The sequence below is a fragment of the Dinoponera quadriceps genome, unplaced genomic scaffold (genome assembly GCF_001313825.1).
Source record: "Dinoponera quadriceps isolate SergipeBrazil2010 unplaced genomic scaffold, ASM131382v1 scaffold1846, whole genome shotgun sequence".
Classification (NCBI taxonomy): domain Eukaryota; kingdom Metazoa; phylum Arthropoda; class Insecta; order Hymenoptera; family Formicidae; genus Dinoponera; species Dinoponera quadriceps.
The window spans coordinates 1734943-1753673 of NW_014556140.1; the positions used below are offsets into that span (position 1 = coordinate 1734943).

Consider the following 18731-nt stretch of genomic DNA (forward strand, 5'->3'; position numbering starts at 1 on the left):
ATTCGTAATCCTTAGTTGGTTTTCTTTCTTATTTTTCTTATTTCTTTCTTATTTGGTCCTTAAAGTTTGTAAAGTATGTCATGTAACATCCTATATAAATTCAATTACAAATACAACGATCTCGATTCTCTGTACGAATTTTGCTGTTGATGTTCGTTGATAAACATTGCTTTTTTATATGTATCACGTGTGGATAGTGCGGTGTACGTGAGATAAATAGTCGAAAATGCCCGTCGATTCATTATTTCTGTCGCTGTCCGGGAAGAATTATCTAGATGCGTCGTGTGCGTGTGTGTGTGCGTGCGTGTGTGTGCGTGTGTCACGTGAAACCAAAAGAAATTCTGCATTATCAAGGCTCGTTAACAAGTAATTCCTCGCGGAAAGAATGTAGTTTCGAGAGGAAGACGACGGAAGAGGAGCCACCAAACCGAGAACAGGTGTAATTACTTATTATCGTGTCACTCTTTCGTAATCCGCGTGACTAATACAAGTTCGCATACCTGAAAAATTCCCGCCGGTCTTCCTCTTTTTCACTTCGCGAAAATACATACACGCAAAGTCGCGATCGAAACGTCCCTAATCGTCGGTTGCGGTAAACCATTTTCTTTCGGCAGGCAAATCAGATGCAACGGTATTTCTCGGAATCATTATTAAAGCCGCAAATTATTCGTCCCGCTGATGCCAGTGGGAATTTCGTTACTCGCTACTTAATCCGCACACGTAGGCGGTTTTAACATTATCATTTTTTAACTTTCAACGCTGGCGCGGCAAAATTTGCGCGTAAACTCGAGTTTCACCACTTCACCAATTATTTAGTGGTTTCATTTTTCTTTTCAACATGCCACATTTAAATGGGGCGGCACCGATAGAAACGGCTGTAATATTTTGAATCTTTTCGTCGTCCTAAATCCCAAATGATTAATCGCAAATTAACGACCAATGTACAAAGACTACGAATGACGGATGCATTTTATAATTAACCTCAATGACAACCGCTTGATTAACGGATATTTGATCAATCAAATGTCACGCTAGTAGTCATTTATGTCGCGAGAATAGTCGATCGAGTGGACGGTCGATCGCGCGCGCAACAGTATTGGTAGTAATTATTTAGGAAACCCCGAGAAAACCTGGCTCGACCGCCACCGATGGAGAGGAGGATCCATGACGAGAGTGGAAAAAGGAAACGAACGCCGTTTTATCGGAGAAAGTATCCAACATCGACTCTAGAAATTTTCTTCCTACGCCGCAAGTCCGCGTGCGCGTGTGAATACGCGTGTTATTTAGACAAGTTATCATCCGAATACACTCATCGTCTCACCTCGATACCCCATCAAGTTAGAAATTGGAAGACTCGCGGAGTGCAGAGGCAGCGATTGCGACGTGCATTCTCCGCAATTCGCCGGCTTAGCCGGCGTGCCGTTATGCATATGGAAGATTAGGCGCGATATTAAACGAGGCGATATATTCGCGTTGAAAGAAGCGGAAATTCAACGCCCTATCAGGAAGCTCCTCGCCAGAAGGAAACGCGTCAACTATCACGAGCGACGGAATGCAGGAGAAAGTAACAAGCGCCGATAAATCGAGCATTTTATTTAAATAGGCGAATGAATTAAAAGAAAGGTATGTTATTATCGGTTATAACGCGCGTACGAGCAAGCCGTTCGAATAGAAAGTGTGGGAGCGATGGAACTTCTCATCCGCTTGTGTCTATGCTCTAAGCGCATTCGTTTTATTTACGATACACCGTGATTTCTTCACTCGCTCTCGGGAAAGGTGATTTTTCAATGAAACATGACGCTAACTCGCGTGAAGCTTCTATTCAAGACGGTTTTTCGCGCGACCGATTTGCAAAAAAGCTACTCTCGCTGAGATCGTATCCTTGAGGAGGTTGCGAGGTTTGGAGTCGTATTTTCGTAGCGGCACGTCAAGGAAACCACTGATAAATTCTAGTATTCATCAAGCAAAAAATTAGATTTCTATACACTTATTCCACTATTAAAATAATGAATGTCAATTTGAAACGAAGCTCAGGTGAATCTACAGGGTATGTATCTGAACCCTGCCGACAAAATTACAGGACAGATTCTATGTTGAAAAATAGCTGAGAAAGTCTCTTAACAAACATACATTCGGAAAAGCTTGGTTTTTGAGATATTGCCTTCAAAAGATGTGTTCGGGAAAAGTGTCAACTTGAATTGCGAATGTCTCAGCTGTCAAATGCTCAACCTTGTCCTAACTGCACGAGCGGTCAGATAATTGATCTGTTCTGGTTGAACTGGCTGCGCTAGTTCAAGGAATTTACATACACATTGCAGCGTACACGCGAGATCCTCACGCTTTAGTATCAGTTTCTCGAACTAGCGCAGCCGATTCAGCTAAAAGGAACAGGCTGAAATATTTCAGTGTATAATGCGTCCATCAAGTTTCACCGATTTCTTATCAAATCCATTTCACCTTACAACCTCCTTAAAAGCATGCGTCACAATTTGACGCGTGGGTGTCGTAACCGAGTCATGTTTCCACGTCGGCCGGTCGTTGTCCGGTGATCCTGCCGGACGTGTCGCGGGTCCAATGTCATCTTCAAAAGAAACAAAGAAATTGCGGGATACCGTTTCGCGAGCAACTGCCGTCGCCGGCAAGCCGTTTCGTCACGACGTGATGCCGCGCGACTGGAAATAATTGTCCGCTTTTTCTTTCGTCGTCCGTTCCTCTGCGGCAGATTTCAGTGTCATCGCGGCCGACGGACCGAAAACGTCATCGCGCTTCCCCGTAACCCGGAATCGGGGTTAGCATAATTATGAAACGACCGGCGAAACAATACCACCGGCATAATGCGATCGCGGTGCGACGACGGTGGCGGTAGGAAGCCGGGTATGATGGCTAAAATTGCTATTACGCAGGTGATTCGATAATCAGACGTTCCGAGGTTTCCGCCGTGGACGTTTATTTGGACGTAATGCGCTTTCCTTGGACCGCTTTATAAGCGTTGTTGCGTGCGAATGAAAATGGACGTTCCATGTCGACCCGTTCTCGCCGCGCGTGCTCTCCGCAATTTTTCTTCCTGCCTGCCCGCCTGCCTGAATTTCCATTGAGCGTGCTGAATTAATTTATCCCCAACGTTTTGCCATCGCGAGGTGAGATTGCAGAAAATGCGCCAAGACCGACGCACCAGATTGGATGTAGACTCGAAATCTCGGTGTTCAAGGTGTAGAATTAAAATTTCTCCGCAACACGACGATATTTTTCTACTAAAGTATATGGTCACATTTTGATGATTATTGCATATTATCTTGCAAATAACTGCTTTTTAAAAAGTTGGGCGAATCACGTCTCGAGAAAATAGATCGCAAAACCGACGTATCCATGATACTTGCCGGGAAATTGTCAAGGAATAAAATAAAAGCATTGAAATTATATTATTTTGTATGTTTATTATATAAATGTACCAAATAATGTGATTTCAATGCTTCTAGGACGTTTTATTGCCCAAAAGACGTGTCCACGACGTTTTACGACGTCTCATTATCGAAAGGACGTCTTCACGACGTCTTAGAGCGTCTTAATATTATCCTAGGTACTACATGATTTGGTTAAAGTAACTAAACAACTTAATCAAAACTATTCAACCAAATCTCGCCACTAAATCCTTCTTTCGGCGTAGTTCTTCGCGTATATCAGTTTTCGCGCTTCTCCCCTACGTCCACCCTTCGCGATACCCGTCGCGGTCGAGAGCGCAGGGGAGCTACCAGGTTCGCGGCTTTTTCGTCAAATGTCGACCGCTTATTCGCGGGTCGCGACGTAATGACATAATGCAGCTTACGCAAAGCGCCGTTGCGGAAAATTTTTCCAACGAGCATCGCGCGCCACCGCCGAAGTGCGTTGTACGCGCGCTGTCAACGGGGGTTTGCGCAACGGTCTTTGTTGCACATGGGCCACTTCGCTCCTTTCACTCTTAAACAGCGAGGGCACCGAAGGTTTAACGATAACATCGACGATGGCCCCCGAAGAATAGAGCTCGCATTTTGAAATCGAACGCGCGAAAGAGACCGGCTCATCCTTGCGAGACCGACTCGGCTCGTTCAACGGCCGTTCCGTCTTTTTCTACGCGGGCCGTTCCGCAAAAGCCGGTGGGCGGAATAAAGTGGCACGACGACCCAATTCGGCGAGGATCGGTTGAAATATCATCGACGTCGTCCCGTTGAAAAGGGAGCGAAGAGAGCGGCGCGCGACCATTAATCTTCTCGGCGCTCGATATCGGGCGCGCGACCGCCGTCGATACCATGATACCTCATTATCCCGAAGCGCGAGGTAGGGAGTTTCGATTCGCGATTTTTGCGGACGCGAAGCGAATCCCATTGACGAGCGACGGTGAATAGCGAGGGAGGACTTCGCTCAGTCACTCGAAAGTTACTCCGATTTGTTCGCGCCCGCCGCGGACACGCGGCGATCGCGTCGTGACCTACATCGGAAGATCCTCTTTTGGAGACCTTTCTCTTTCGATCCCCGAGATATGTAAAATAGTCGCGCCGCACGAGTCGGGTGGTACGCTCGAGCTCGCCAACGAGACACGCCGTGTAACGTCCAGCTTGCCGCGAAACAGCGTCCGAGACGACTGGTATCCACTGGCGATCGTCTATCGGATAGCGCGCAATGACGCGACCTAATTGAAAAGGAACAACGCTCCGCGTGCTCAATGAATACGATCTCTCTATCCGCACGTCTCGCCGATCTCTATCTTCTTCCGCTCTCCCCTCCCTCTCGCGCTACGGGGAGAAATTAATTGCCCGGAGAAAGGCGACTTTGAACTCGCGCGTCCTGCGCGCGAAAAGGCTAATCCGGCGTGACACGCGGAACAAAATGCTGCAGGTGTTCCGCACGCATGTTAACGCCACCGTGCGGATATTCTGGGTCTTTAAACGCTGCGTTATGCAAGCAGCGAAGTCCGGTTGCGATTAACGATAAACGAGCCGCGACCTGTTCCCGATTGTAATTCTCCCTTATCGCGCCGCTTTCACGGGGCAAACGCGACAACATTGAAATCAAGCTGATCGACGAGACAGACGACCGGGTGTTTAATCACGGGAGAAAGAGTGACTCGCGATTTGAGGGGATAGTTAGCAGAATACGAGGAGCGTTGCGAATTATCTCCACGTTTCACGGTAATATCGTCTTTTTTTCCCTCCTTCGAGATAATTGAGCCGTTACGTCGAAAAAGGTGCAGCGACTTTCTGCGTTGCGTTCGCACCGTCGTGAGCTCGGTGCTTCGGAGAGAATGTGCTCTTCCCGCTTCTTCTGCGCGGCAGTTTTGCGTTCTTACGAATGCACAAACGAGCGCGGATTATTATCGTGATCGGAATTATTCTGCCGGGGATAACCGACGAAAGTAATCGCGCCTGCAGTTTCACGGGCACAGTCATGACAAACAAACGCTTTCACGAAGACCGCGGAATATCGCACGCTGCATTTCTATCGCTCCCTTAGATGTATGTGCGTTTCATTGGCGTTTTATAGAGTAACTAAGAATTACGAGAATAAATTATCTTCAGAACGCATCTTGCGTGACAGAAAAATTCGAGACTGTCGAAATATCATGTTGGTTAAAGTAAACCGATACTTTGGAATATTAATGCAATCTAGAGATCGATTCTATACCTGAGCAACACAGAGAAAATATCGTGGCAAAAGTAACTACAAAAGTTTTCAATGCTGGAATATTCCGGAATTATTATCGAAATTATTATGTATGTAATTACTGTTCCATAATTTTTAGTAACGCTTACTATTAAAGTACATATCATCAAAGATTACAATACACGTAACAATTTCGATCGTAATTCCGGTATATTCCAGCATCACAAACTTTTGTAGTAATTTTTACTACAATATTTTCTCTGTGTGCAGCGTTACACAATTAATCAGGAAAGCGTGTCTCTCGAAAATTATTCCGCAAATGTCGAATTTTACACGAAAAACAGTTTTGTTAAAATTCGCGTTATTACATTTAGTCTTGTACAATTTTGTACTTATATTTTAGCCTATGCTATTCGCGGCGCAGTTTGTTTTTAGATTACTCGAATAATTTTAGTACAACTTATCTGGCGGTTATCGAGTTATAAATAATGTAATATATGTTATCGCGGAACTAGTAATAGTAAATCGACTTTCGCGATTTTAAAGCAGCTCCGCGAATAATGCGAGAAAAGATTCCGTCGGTGAAGTCGAGGATCTGGTCATGCGTTAGTGCGGATGTCGTGCATCACCGCGCAAGACCTTCCAAGATTGTTGCATTAATCCCCGACGTCTCTCACGTGCGTGCATGTAATATTAGTACGCGAGCATCGCTTTCACTGCTATCGGAGAGTAACCTTTCCGAACGCCTCCGGCGGCAACGTGTCCGTGAAATCTGCATTTAACTTATCACGCTTGAAATCCCTCTCGCGCCAATTTTATTTTCGCCGAAGAGCGCCAGCGTGTGATGTTGTATTGCGACACAAAAAGGAAACCCGCACAGTAGAATGTTGTAACGATAAGACTTTTAGGAATAATTTGCGTATCGCAATTTATCTTTTCGTGCTTCTAAGTCTTGCAAGCATGCTTAAGTGCTTGCAAGCGATAAGCTGATAATACTTGCCGGTTAGTGTATCATACGATGTGACATTGAACTGAAATTACTGCATATTACCTTCATGATTACTTCCTTCATGTTAGTCTTATCAATTTAATTTTGTGGAATAAGCGATTTTGCATGTTCGCGTTGTATGAAACAAAAAATATTTTGAATCTATTTTTTGTGTTTACCTTTCGTTTATACAAAATAGGGAAATTCGTGTTATTCTCTGAAAAATAAAAATATCTTATTAACGACTAAGTGAAAAAGTGAAAAAGTTTACATTTACAGAAAGTACCCGAAATGATAACCATTGGTAATAATTCAATTTCTGTTAGGAGAAAAATTTTTTTCTCCTATTCTCATATTTCAAAGATGTTCAAGGTGACAATTATTCTCATCATATATATATTAACTATTTTATATATTAATACTTCTTAACGGAAAATTCCGCCCGACTGCAATATCTTCGTGAATTTTCTGTGCGGACAGCAAAATCGCTTTAAACACCTTGAGGATCAGTGTCCGCAAATGTTGGCTACACTGGGACATTAATTTGTGTCCCCGATCTTCAAAGTATTAAGCAATTGCAAAAATATAGCTTCGCTACGACGTATGCAGACTGAAATATACATATACAATGCGTGAAAAAAACCGATAACGATCGCTGAAATCCCCATGTTCGCATAAATTCGAAATCTGCTTATTAGGATGCAAATATTTGCGCAAGTCTGTCCGAACATTGCGTTTCTTTGACCTCGCTTCGAGCGCTCGGTGAAAATCGTCTTCGGTCTCTCACCGTCTAGAACGCACTTAAAATTTAAGACATCACCGTCGACCTCAACACGGTCCGGTTTACACGATTAAATAATTGTCCCGGATTTGTTAACGGTAACGTACAACGGGGAAACACATGGTACCACGAATCTATATCACGGAGAACAATGGAGAGAAGCGATCGAAGTAGTCCAAGCGTTGGCGGCTACTCTCCTCTGTTTAAGGTTGATCAAATTACACGTCGCTCGCAAGCTATTACCTTTACATAAATTAAATCTCCTTCAAAACTATTATTTTATTTCATTACTTTTTCTCGGTTTGCCCGATAAGGGGTACGAAAGGCGATTCTCATGAATTCTCGATAAAATCTAATTCGCCGATTTCTTTTTTTTTCGTGCAACGGAGCGTCCTAGATATTTTTCGTGAAACGCAAACAGCCAATGAGCACTGGACGATGACTCAATAATTCGCTCGTCTCTCTCTCTCTCTCTCTCTCTCTCTCCTTGTAAATTTAGTGAGATCGAATTTTTAATGAGATATGAGCGTGTGTTTCGTACCACTTCTGTGACACACATGTCACAAAAATTAACGCTGTTCGTGAAACCAAATTTGGAACGTGAGAAGAGTTAAACGTACTTCCGTGTATTCGGGAGACGCCAATAAGATCGCACGTCACTTACCGAAATAACTGGTCCATCGTAATATCCAAAAAGCCAGGAGAAGTTTGCCGATCATCTCACGTCTCTGGAACTATCCCGAAAGCCTCTTTAAAAGTCCACCATCATTGCGAGCGCTTAGGAATCCATCGTGCCACCACGGTGCATTCCACCAGGAAGACACGAGAAGGACTTCAACGAGCTTGTATCCCCGCGTTTCACGCGGCGGTGAGACCGGCAACAGGAAACAAGGAAGGGCTCTATCGGCTACGTGTCGACGGGAAAAAGACCGACGTCCTCCCCGCGATCTGGACAATTTTCTCTTTCCCTTACAAGGCCGGTCTCTCTCAGTCGCGATTATTCGCCTCTTTTGATACCTCGGCGTCGGGGAATCGCCATTGAAGGGTCCCTTCGCGAGCTTCCAGCGATAAATCAGTGCGCAGCGTAGCGATAAGGATGGATCGCGAATACTTTCATCATTCCGAGCATCCTCTCAAGACTATTCCGCGGGGCCAGAAGATATTGAATTATAGAGACGGCGGGACGGCACGAGCGTGCGACGCCGTCACGGTGTAAACTCGTCGACTCGATCGGCCGTCTGCTTTCTCCGTCGAGAGAGCCTCTCCTAGAAGCCTTTAAATTCTCCTCTTGCGCAAGTTCGCTGTTAAAGTCGTTCTTACAACCTGACGACGTCTTGGCGGCGTTTATAACGCGGATGCGATGACACTCGTGCACCTCGTGAGGCACCGGGATTCACGTTCGTTCCCCGTCGGCGAATCAGTACCGAAACGCGTCAATTTCGCGCGACGAAAGTCGCGGCGGTGCGACATCGATTTGATCTCGCGAACGACCCGGCGGTTCTTCGGAGACGAGAGAACGCTTCTCCCCTCTGTTCCTTTCCTTTCTTCTCTCTCTGCGCAATCGTTGATCGTCGACGAAAATTCGCGCGAGATCTCGATAAACGTCGTAATTTGATTTTCACGGCGCGATGCTCGATGCGCGTTTCGACGCGCGTTGGAACTGAAACGAGGAGAGAGAGAGCGAGCCGGTGTACGCGCAACGCCTGTGGAAGCGCGAGAGCTGCTGCCTCGTGGCCTACTATAACAGAACTGACTCCCACCGTGGTATTACACCGTCTCTTTACCTACCACGAGCGAACGTACGGTGTTTAAACGCCGTGTCTTGCGGTTCGGCCGTCGGTCCCTCCACTTCGTGAGTTCTTCACCAGCTCGCGAAGGCGACGGCGGCGGCGACGATGTCATTGGGGAATTGCATCCGGCAGTAAAGTAGTCAGGAAGGCCATATTGTAGAATTTCTAAAAAAAAAAGAAGAAATGATACATCAGAAACAAAATACAAGACTAATGCGGAATATACGATTAATATATTGTTACGCCCACCGCGTTCGTGCACAGTCGCGAAATTACAAAAATTATCTTTCATTAAGGCCGTTAATTAAATGCTCTAAATTAAACGTGGGGCTTTCAAAAACATGTATTTTCATTAGCCCCGTTTTATTTACAGTACTGTCAAAATTTCAGCTTGCAAAGCTAAACCGTCGACATTTGGTGGGCTCGATAATTAATTTGTGCAATCGTAATGGGAGTAATTAATCAGCACGCATAGAAACGATCAGATTGGCAGATGAAAAATTAGCGTAGTCGGTTATATGTACGTATACACGCGCGCATGTCTGCAATTCTTTATCTTGATCCCGTTCGCGTAACTGCATTGATCGGGAAGTCGAGCCTATACTGTTACTCTCGTAGATTACCGGAGATTACGTATGTAAAATTATCTATAAAAAAGAATAAGGACAGCTTCAACACGTAACAAGAATAACGTTTCCGCGATTAACCAGGCGAAACTTCTTTGCAACCGTTGATAAACGCTCGACTGCGGTGATTGCGAGGAGCGAAAACAATTTTCTCGGGCAAGACGCGTTGTCTAACCGTTGGAAAATGATGGGATGCTACTTACACACAAATTCATATTTGAAATCATACTGCCGATAAGAAAGATTAATTAAGAATTTTACACGAAACAGTGCTATTTTTGTTTGCTTCTCAACAATCCGGTATGTCTGTATGTAATACCGTTTCAGTCGAAAATGTTAAAATTCTTATCGACTAGACGATAATATGTCCTGCTCAATTTTCCCTGACGTCACCGCTTTGATATCTGATTCCATTGCATCGGCGAGCGATTAATAAAATCTGTTATAATAGAACACATCCTGCGTGCGAGTCACTTCGATGCTATCGCATGCTGAACGCGTTCCAGTGCTTTACAGGCGGCTCATTGTGTGGCTCATTGTTGCTTAACAAAGCCTAGCACAGTTTTCTCGCTTCTGTCGCAATGGTGATTTCACCGTGATCGAAAGTACTCGCAATTATGTTCTATCGACATGCCTACACATGCCTACATATTATATCATGTTTCTTCCATTCATCGAGAAGGTTCGATATGCTGGTAACGAATCTAGTTTGTGGGATAATCGGGCCGTGCTACGCGATATGAAGCTCAATAAGGAGAAATATATAAATGATTGGAGGAATTTTCAAGAAAAAATCTTTCGAGTGGTGAAGAAGAAAGGCTAATAGTTTCAAGTCGGCTCAGATTTCGAAAGATGGTTCAGACTTTTAATGAAAAAATATTGAAACGTCAAGAATGTCAGGAATTTTTTACAGTGGTAGTTTATTTATGCTGTGTATTAACATTAGAACCACTAGAAGGAACTTCTTTATCATAAAACAATATCATAAAGTTTAAAAAGACTGCAGATAATTACAAAAAAAGCGAATCAAAAGTGACTTGTCCGTGGTTTTAGGAGAGATCCAAATTGCCGCGGTTCTAGTATTAAAAAATTAAATGATTTAATTTATATAATGATTTCAAATTTGTCTGAATACCCGACTATGCTGTTGATATTATTCAAGTAACTTCGATGTCGTGATATAAGGATACGAAGTTTGGTAAATATGTATCTCTGGATATTATGAGAAATAGAAGCACACGCACAGTTAGTCATTCTCAATTTGTTGGCGAAAGCAGAGAAAATCAGCGGCGGATTAAAATATTTTAATGCAGCTAATTCGATGTTATTATCAATTTAATGCTATTGCGCACATTATTATTGTGTTTCCTGTAATAACAGAGATACATTATACAATAGTAGTGTGGAGAACATAAGTGGGCTTCTACACGTACTGGGAAGTCAAATAACGTATATGTTTAGATATTTATACGTAATCGCATATTTGCTGAAAGTCAGTAGGTCGCAGAGAGTCGAAAAGTGAGGTCAATTCACTTCACCGGAAGTAATTTGTAGAAATCCCTTGATTCTATATTGATTTGAAACTCTCAATCGAGGACTCGAGAGCGTCGTGCTTCCGCAAACATAATTAGGAGAAATTATTAAATCGCGACGCCGTAATTATTGAAATCGTGCCATGTTCCTGATTATAATTTTGAAATAGAGTGGATCACATAGGCTATTAAAAGTTTCTTGCAATTTAAATATCTTTTGTTTAAAGTGTTCTAAGGGGAAAGACTGTTGTAAAGAATAAAAAATCGTTTTCCTTTCAATCGTAATCTTTTAAGGTCCACATATCGATCCCCCATCGAAGTAAAATATTATAATTTATAAGATCGTTTTAACGGACGTTCCTGATGACAATTTTTTTGTCCAAATAAAACTGACCGTTGAGAAATACAATTTTCTAAATATATATAATTATGTATATTGAGCATTTAAAGTATATAAATGAGAAAATATTAAAATTGTCTTATTTAAAAACATTGATTTTCTGCTTGTTTATAACATAGTCGTTGAAGAAATATTATTCAGCGCGGCAGTTTTCCTTCAACTCATCACAGTTATTTAAAAAAATATGTTGAATATATTTTTCTTTTCTGAAGAAATTCCCCCCCCCCCCCCCCNTCTTTTACCGAGTGCACACACATAGATACACTGATTCTTTCTATGCTGTCTGAATCAGTCACTTTACTTTCTTCTTGCACCGTTACTTAATTGATCGTTCGAGTAAATATAGCTCGATATTATTTATACTATCGCGCTTTTATATAACGTTACTTAGCGTTCGCAAAGATCACGGAAAATCGTGGCTGTGTCCGGCTTTTTCCAATCGAACGGGTATGCGTACGAGAACGGTAATTAATCATATATAGCGATATTCGCGCCTGTTCCATCACTTTCGCTTGCCGCCCGCGACGACTGAGACTTTCAGTCGTAGCACGTCGTCGAAAGTTCATCCGCCGTTTCGTCCGGTAATTATTTACGGTTAGCGCGAGGACGAAAAGTGCGTGCCGACGTGCGGAGGCGAGAATCGGAGAAAGTCGTCACGGAGGAAATCGCTCTAAAACAAACGCGAGGAGCCCGTACCCTACGTACGTGCGAGCACGCTGCGGCCGAGCTTCTCTTGTCACGCGACATGCCGCAAAAATGAGGGAGCACGTGCGCTACTTGTGCAAAAATACGTTGCCGTCTAAAGACCAGTAATTACATCGTAAGTCGTGGTGTCACTCGAGTCACTGTAACGTATCAAACGCATACACAAACGAACTGACGTGGCGGACGTGACCGACAAGATACCACAAGAAGCCTTACGGGAGTTCGCGTGACCGTCAATATTTTGACAGCAATTAACCTGTAATCTATGAATTTTATGTTCTCTCTAGAAATCCGCCGAAGAAATATATGAGAGGGACTTTTACGAAGCCATGTTCACCTAAGTCGCGGTACACGAGCAGTCGGTATTTTTCAACGACCTTGAGAGTATTTTAACGCAAGTATTTCGCAGACGTATTTATTGCAACTTTTATGCTGACTCTATCGCGTCCGACTTATTCTCCAAACTGCGTCTCTTCAGATTTTCACTTATTTCGGTCGTCGCAATGCTATTATATTAAAAAAGTATAAACTCTTACCGAGGCGCACAGAATCGTAACCGTGAGCACCGGATTGCGAGGTATTCGTCTCGTCAAACAGCAACGAACGCATTACTTTGCTCGCACGGCACTGTGTTTCCGAACAAATGCAGCGGACACGAGTTGCGAGTATAAAAAGACATCGCGTTTAATCTCGCTCACAATTGATGCGCTAAAACAACAGTCGTCCGTCGCTTAATTCGACACTCCCAGCATTCATTTATTCGCGTACAAAATTCGCCACGAAGGATAACAACGTACAATATGTACGGAGCAATCGCAACTCGAGTTCAATCAGAAACGATATAACCTGTATAGACCTGCACGATATAACTGCAAGCCGAAGTGATCGCTCGCAGTACCGAAATCACTACGTGAGTTTTTGACGAATTATTTCAACTGTCCCCTGATAACATGGCAATCGGATAATTCGCGTTAATTCGTCAGCTTTTAACGGCATTGTTTACTTAGTTATTTAAAATATTAGTACTCGAGCACTTTGCCGCACATTACATATCGCACGCTGTTTAATAAATTAATGAATCGTTGGGATTGGGCGATTCGCCGCATTGAGTATGTTGGTGGTACACCGAAAACCGCGACATGTTCAGGTCGAACGCGGGAAGGACGCTGCGCGCTAAATCGACGTGCCGTTCCGCCGTGTTCCTCGCGATTTAGACTCGCCGAAAAGTGAGTCTCGTGTACGAATTACAGTCGTCGGGAGTGCCGAAAGTAGTGTCGCGCGTTCACCGTGTCAAATATTGCGAAAGAACTGCGAAACAACCGCCCGGGAGTGTCGAGCGAAGTGTCGCAAAGTTCGTTTGGTTACGCTCGGAGATCTCGTATCGCTGTTTCTTACTTTGATTCGCGAGAAGAGAGCCTCGACGCGAGATACCGTCGCCCGGAGAATGCCGGAAGCAAGTTCGGTGTGTTTGTCGTGGCGATGCACGCTTGAGAAGTCGCAAGAGTGAGTATCGCGCGAAACCGACCAAGGGATGCCGAGTGAAGTACGGCGCGTATCGATGCCTCGAAAATCGCAATTGACGGCGTCTCCAACGACAGTTACGGGACAGACCGCGACGCGACGGTTCGTATTCGTAGAGACGTCCCGTATTTCTCGCGGTTTCGGCTCGCCGAAGACGAGTCTCGCCCGCGAATCATCGTCGCCGGAACTGCCGAAAGTGAGCGTCGTGTGTGGATCGTCGTAAAATATCGCCCAATTACCGTCGTAGGCGAATATCCCGCACAGACTATCGGGAGCGCTGACCGTTACGTCGCATCGTACGATTGCGATCTAATGGCGGTTCGAAGTTGAAATCGGTGCTTCGCCCGTTTCCGACTCGTCGAAGGGCAGTCTCGCGCGCGAATCATCGTCGCCGGGAGTGCCGAAAGTAAGCGTCGCGCGTTCGTCGTGTTCGAAGTGCCGATAAACAGTCACCGGGAAAGCGAGTATCTCGTGGAGGAGACCGTTGGTGATGCCGAGCAATGTCGTGTCTTTGTCACGCACAGAGGTTCGAGCTGTCGCACTCTGTGTTTCGGGCACTCTAAAAATATCGGTAAGAATGAACGGAATACGATAATAGATAATGCGCTCGTCGCTCTTACGCGTCGAATTGCGTACAGAACGCGGCATGATAGTCTTAACACTTATTGAAGTTACTACGATATTCGACCGTATAACGGTTTTTACAACAAGGTTTATTTACGCAATGCATTGATCTGGCTAAAAAAAAAAGTAGACAATCCTGTATATGAGTACAAAGTGCAACTGAATTGGAAATAAATCAATGTGTGCACGTGTGAGATTGCTTTCGTGCTTAGTCCCAAGACACCTCTTCACACGTATTTGCTTGCAACATTCGATAAAATATTCTATGTGCATTCGTAGAACATTTGTGATAGTGTCATTCGAATATACCAAGAACATATTATAGGACATATACTATAGGACATAAATAGTGTCCTCAGCACATTCTATAAATGTACAAATATTCGTAACGAAAATATAGAACATTTATACAACATTCTTATGCTATCTGGGTTTGTATATAATGCCTGTGAATTTCAATCAAATACGAGGTGATCGATTTCTTCCGAATATAGGAAGAGAGATCATGTTGCTTGATACCGAGAGTCAAATCAATTCGTTCACATACCGCGCGTTACGTAGAAATTTCACTTGACCAACCATGCAACCCCCTCATCCGGACGTGAAAACAAGTTTATCCGAATGATTATTGCCAATTGAGAAAGGAATATTATTCGAAAGCGGCTTGCACCTGTAATCGATTCGATCTCCGTCGAGATGTAGTCTACTTTCTTTTTCAGGCAAGTTCAAGGTCGCTTCCAATGAGAATCGATGAAAGAAATTCTACTTATCATATTTTATAAAAGATACTTCTATATGTCGTGCTTAAGATACAATCTGCATATCAATTTGACCGGTTTTTGCACAGTATTTTGCACAGTACTTTCAACGACAAGACACTTGTGGAAGAAAAGGATTAATGATGCAACTACATTCTCATTGTGTCATTTATTCGTTGTTATCATACAGATTATGAACATTATTCATTTATATAATAATGTTTACATCATTACACAGTATCGGTGTCATAATGTAATGCCTATTTTATTCATAATTATATTTGTGCACAATTCATTCTTTTATATGATGATTATTGTATGAGATTAGATGTACTACCACTACATTTCATAGTATGTATATATTACAAATGTTTTTAGTAATAGTATTTACATCCGCTATTTCATATAATAAAACTCAGACTATGACAATTAAGATAATATAGAAAACCGCAAATATACAAAACAGGCTCTTTTCTTTGTAGATACAACAAAGAGATACTATTTCGTACTTTTACATAAATAACGTGTATAATTACAATTTCCTTACAATTTCAGAAACGCTAAAGTATTTCACTTTTTAAAATTGAGATATCTATTCTCATCGAAGCTGTCCTCAATCTCTTCATCTATCACTATTTTAGTTTTTGGTTTACGCATCATGAACCTAGCTTTTTGTTGCTCCTCCGTTAGTTCAGCAAGATTCAATGGAAGAATTATTATTTTTCGTGGTTCGTGATAGTCTATCTCTATACTGCTTCCATCTGAGAAAACAAGCGTTGTAGGATACGTTCGTTCGTATATTCTTCTGTGCTTCTTTGTGATTGCTGCCGTCCAGCAATTCAGGTTTCTGCTGAAAGCCGGTACAGAGCTGCCAATTCGTGCAAGAGAAGCGATACTCATTCTGGAATAAATATTTATATAGTTCATAGGTCATTAAAGCACTACTATACACAACATGCATATTAACATATATATATATATATATATATTTTTTTTATACATTTGTAACATATTAAGTAACAATACTAAGAATTCTAACACAATACATAGAGTAATTCTTTTTGTAATTGTACAGTTTTGAAATACAACTGTATTCTTACAAAATATACGATTAGACGATTGTGTCGTGTTCTCTTTTCCTAACATACAAAATATCATTAGAGAAGCAACAATACTTCATATCACATAAGTATCACATAGGTTATCTCGATCTCTTTAAACAACAGATGTGAAACGTTACGTAAGTCATTAGATCCTTTGATCACTCAAGATCACTGCAAAACTAGCTAATCGTTCTTTTTGTCTATTTGCAGAATACTGACGAGCAGCGTGAAATCACGAGGAAGCTTACCTGACTGTGCGACCGACGAGATAAACGACTTGACGCGACAACAAGCTCTGCGCAGGCTGAGCGAGACTATCACGTGATATTCTCGTGCGACGAATCGGCGGCCACGTGCGCTGTCGACAATCGAACTGCGATTATCGATGTGTCTCGTTTTTTTTAATTTGCGCGGCGCAGACGATACGAACATACATGGTGTTCAAGTGCTTTTTGCGTGTGAATACAATAATGAAATTCGATTAATTCAGCATGTTTCCACGAGAAGAACAGCGTCGTTATCAACAGCGCCAGGCGATATTCTTTCGACGGAGTTACATATATACATCGGAAGAGCGACAACAAGCGGCTCATGGTAAGTCAACTCAATATTTTCAATCGCAAATGCGATCGACGGTAGGTTTCTTGGCCGTTTGCATAATTCGATCCTTTTTTTTTTTGTTGTTTGTGCAATACGAGCGATCGAGCGTGTTGTTGGTCGATGAGGAGAAAAAAGTGCTTCCACTGCGACGAATATTATTTCTAAGCGTTCTGACTTGACGGTGATAAGCGACAGTGTATTTATGCGTTGCACGAGCCCTCGGGTTCCTCCTGACAATGGCCAGGTACCACGATATAATCTGTGCGATCCCTGTGGAAAGGAATTACGACAGATTTTAGGCACATTGACGAGTGACGGCGAAGTTAGAGATTCGTCGATCTCCCTTAGCCGCGTTCGAGAAACATTATATGTCCCTTGTTTACATAAAGAGTTTAAATAAAATATTGGATAATTAGCAGGGTTAGTTGAGTTAGAGATTTGAAATTAACTGGGGAAGCATGGCCGATTCTTCCGATATATGGCGAAGGGATAAGCTCCAGTAAATATTAATACTTTAATTTTTAGAGACTTACCGTTACGTCTTCTCATTAAACGTTACGTCTCATTAAAAAATTGTCCGGGAATATTTGTACATTTATTGTTCATCGGAGGATCAAAACTTCATAACTTGACGTCATGTCTTCGTACTTTCTAATTTTTTAATTCGTTTATTATTATTTGTTTATTTATTATGAACGTAATGTCACATAAAAAAAAATGTTACATAAAAAATAACAAGAATTGCAGTTACCATAACGGAACTTTTAAACAATTATACACAACGTTTATATGGCTTCTTTTGTAATTCAAAATAGAAGAACAAGCGTCTGTTCCCAGGTTAATAATGAAACACACACATTCGTTCAAACGGTGTATAAAACACACATGAAATCATGTCTATTGAACACCCAAATTCTTATTCGAAAGACCAAACTCTTTCAAATACATTTATATTAATTTATATTTATATTTAAAAACAAATAAATAAATAAAAAAAACAAGTTATATCTGAAATTGCCGCATAGTTTTTTCTATCGTGCAATTCGGAGGAAACTCGCAGCGATCCTCCGATCCAATGTGCAAATATAGCGCACCGTAATATAAACATAGAAACATGCTTCATGCGTATGATCGATTCTTATATTAATTAGCCTTATTATATAGGGGGATATATATTTCTGAAATTACACATTTTAAACAAATATAAAAAATATAAATAGGTATATATATATATATATATAGGATACAACGCGTATTATTTAAAATCTTATCTATGTGGAAAATGAAAAATCGTATGAGATAACGAAAGTTCAGCCACCAAGATAAATACTGGTTGCATAAAGCATGCGAACAGTTTTTATTGTAATGATATAAATAAAATCGGCCTTGTGACTTTAACACAAATTTTTATCTTTACAGAAAAAATCTATTTCATATATTTTTCTCCATGTTGCACTCTTTTAATAAAGCAGTACTTTTATTTTACATTCAGTGTTGCTGCATAATAAATGTGTCCTTTTGTGATTTATAATTTGTTGAATAATGTTGCTAAATACGTAATTCAGTCATATTCGATTCGCGTTACATTCTATTATTTATTCCAACTTTTTCATGTATGAAATTATTCCAATTTGTGTTAAAATTACTTATGATATATCATATAATGCCA

At 42.0% G+C, this 18731-nt stretch overlaps 3 protein-coding genes across 5 annotated transcripts in view; all 3 read right to left on the bottom strand.

The window, feature by feature from the left end:
- The window catches only part of LOC106746986, a 31214-nt gene extending 23105 nt beyond the window's left edge, over positions 1-8109 (bottom strand). Inside the window, exon 1 of the mRNA XM_014624202.1 lies at positions 8068-8109. The gene's annotated coding sequence lies outside the window, so the exon portion shown is untranslated. The remainder of the gene's footprint in view (positions 1-8067) is intronic.
- Positions 8110-15829: 7720 nt separating this feature from the next.
- Positions 15830-17072, bottom strand: LOC106746978 (39S ribosomal protein L55, mitochondrial). The gene is made up of 3 exons (XM_014624192.1): positions 16897-17072; positions 16711-16820; positions 15830-16260 (listed from the first exon to the last, which is right to left on the bottom strand). The coding sequence occupies exons 1-3, from the start codon at positions 17053-17055 to the stop codon at positions 15930-15932; spliced, it is 600 nt and encodes a 199-aa protein (XP_014479678.1). The 5' UTR covers positions 17056-17072; the 3' UTR covers positions 15830-15929.
- Positions 17073-17246: 174 nt separating this feature from the next.
- LOC106746977 (cystinosin homolog) overlaps positions 17247-18731 on the bottom strand; it is a 20666-nt gene continuing 19181 nt past the window's right edge. For all 3 annotated transcript variants that reach the window (XM_014624191.1, XM_014624186.1, XM_014624190.1), the window contains one exon: positions 17247-17332. In XM_014624191.1, the coding sequence (XP_014479677.1) occupies positions 17263-17332 (70 nt within the window). In that variant the 3' untranslated portion in view covers positions 17247-17262. The remainder of the gene's footprint in view (positions 17333-18731) is intronic.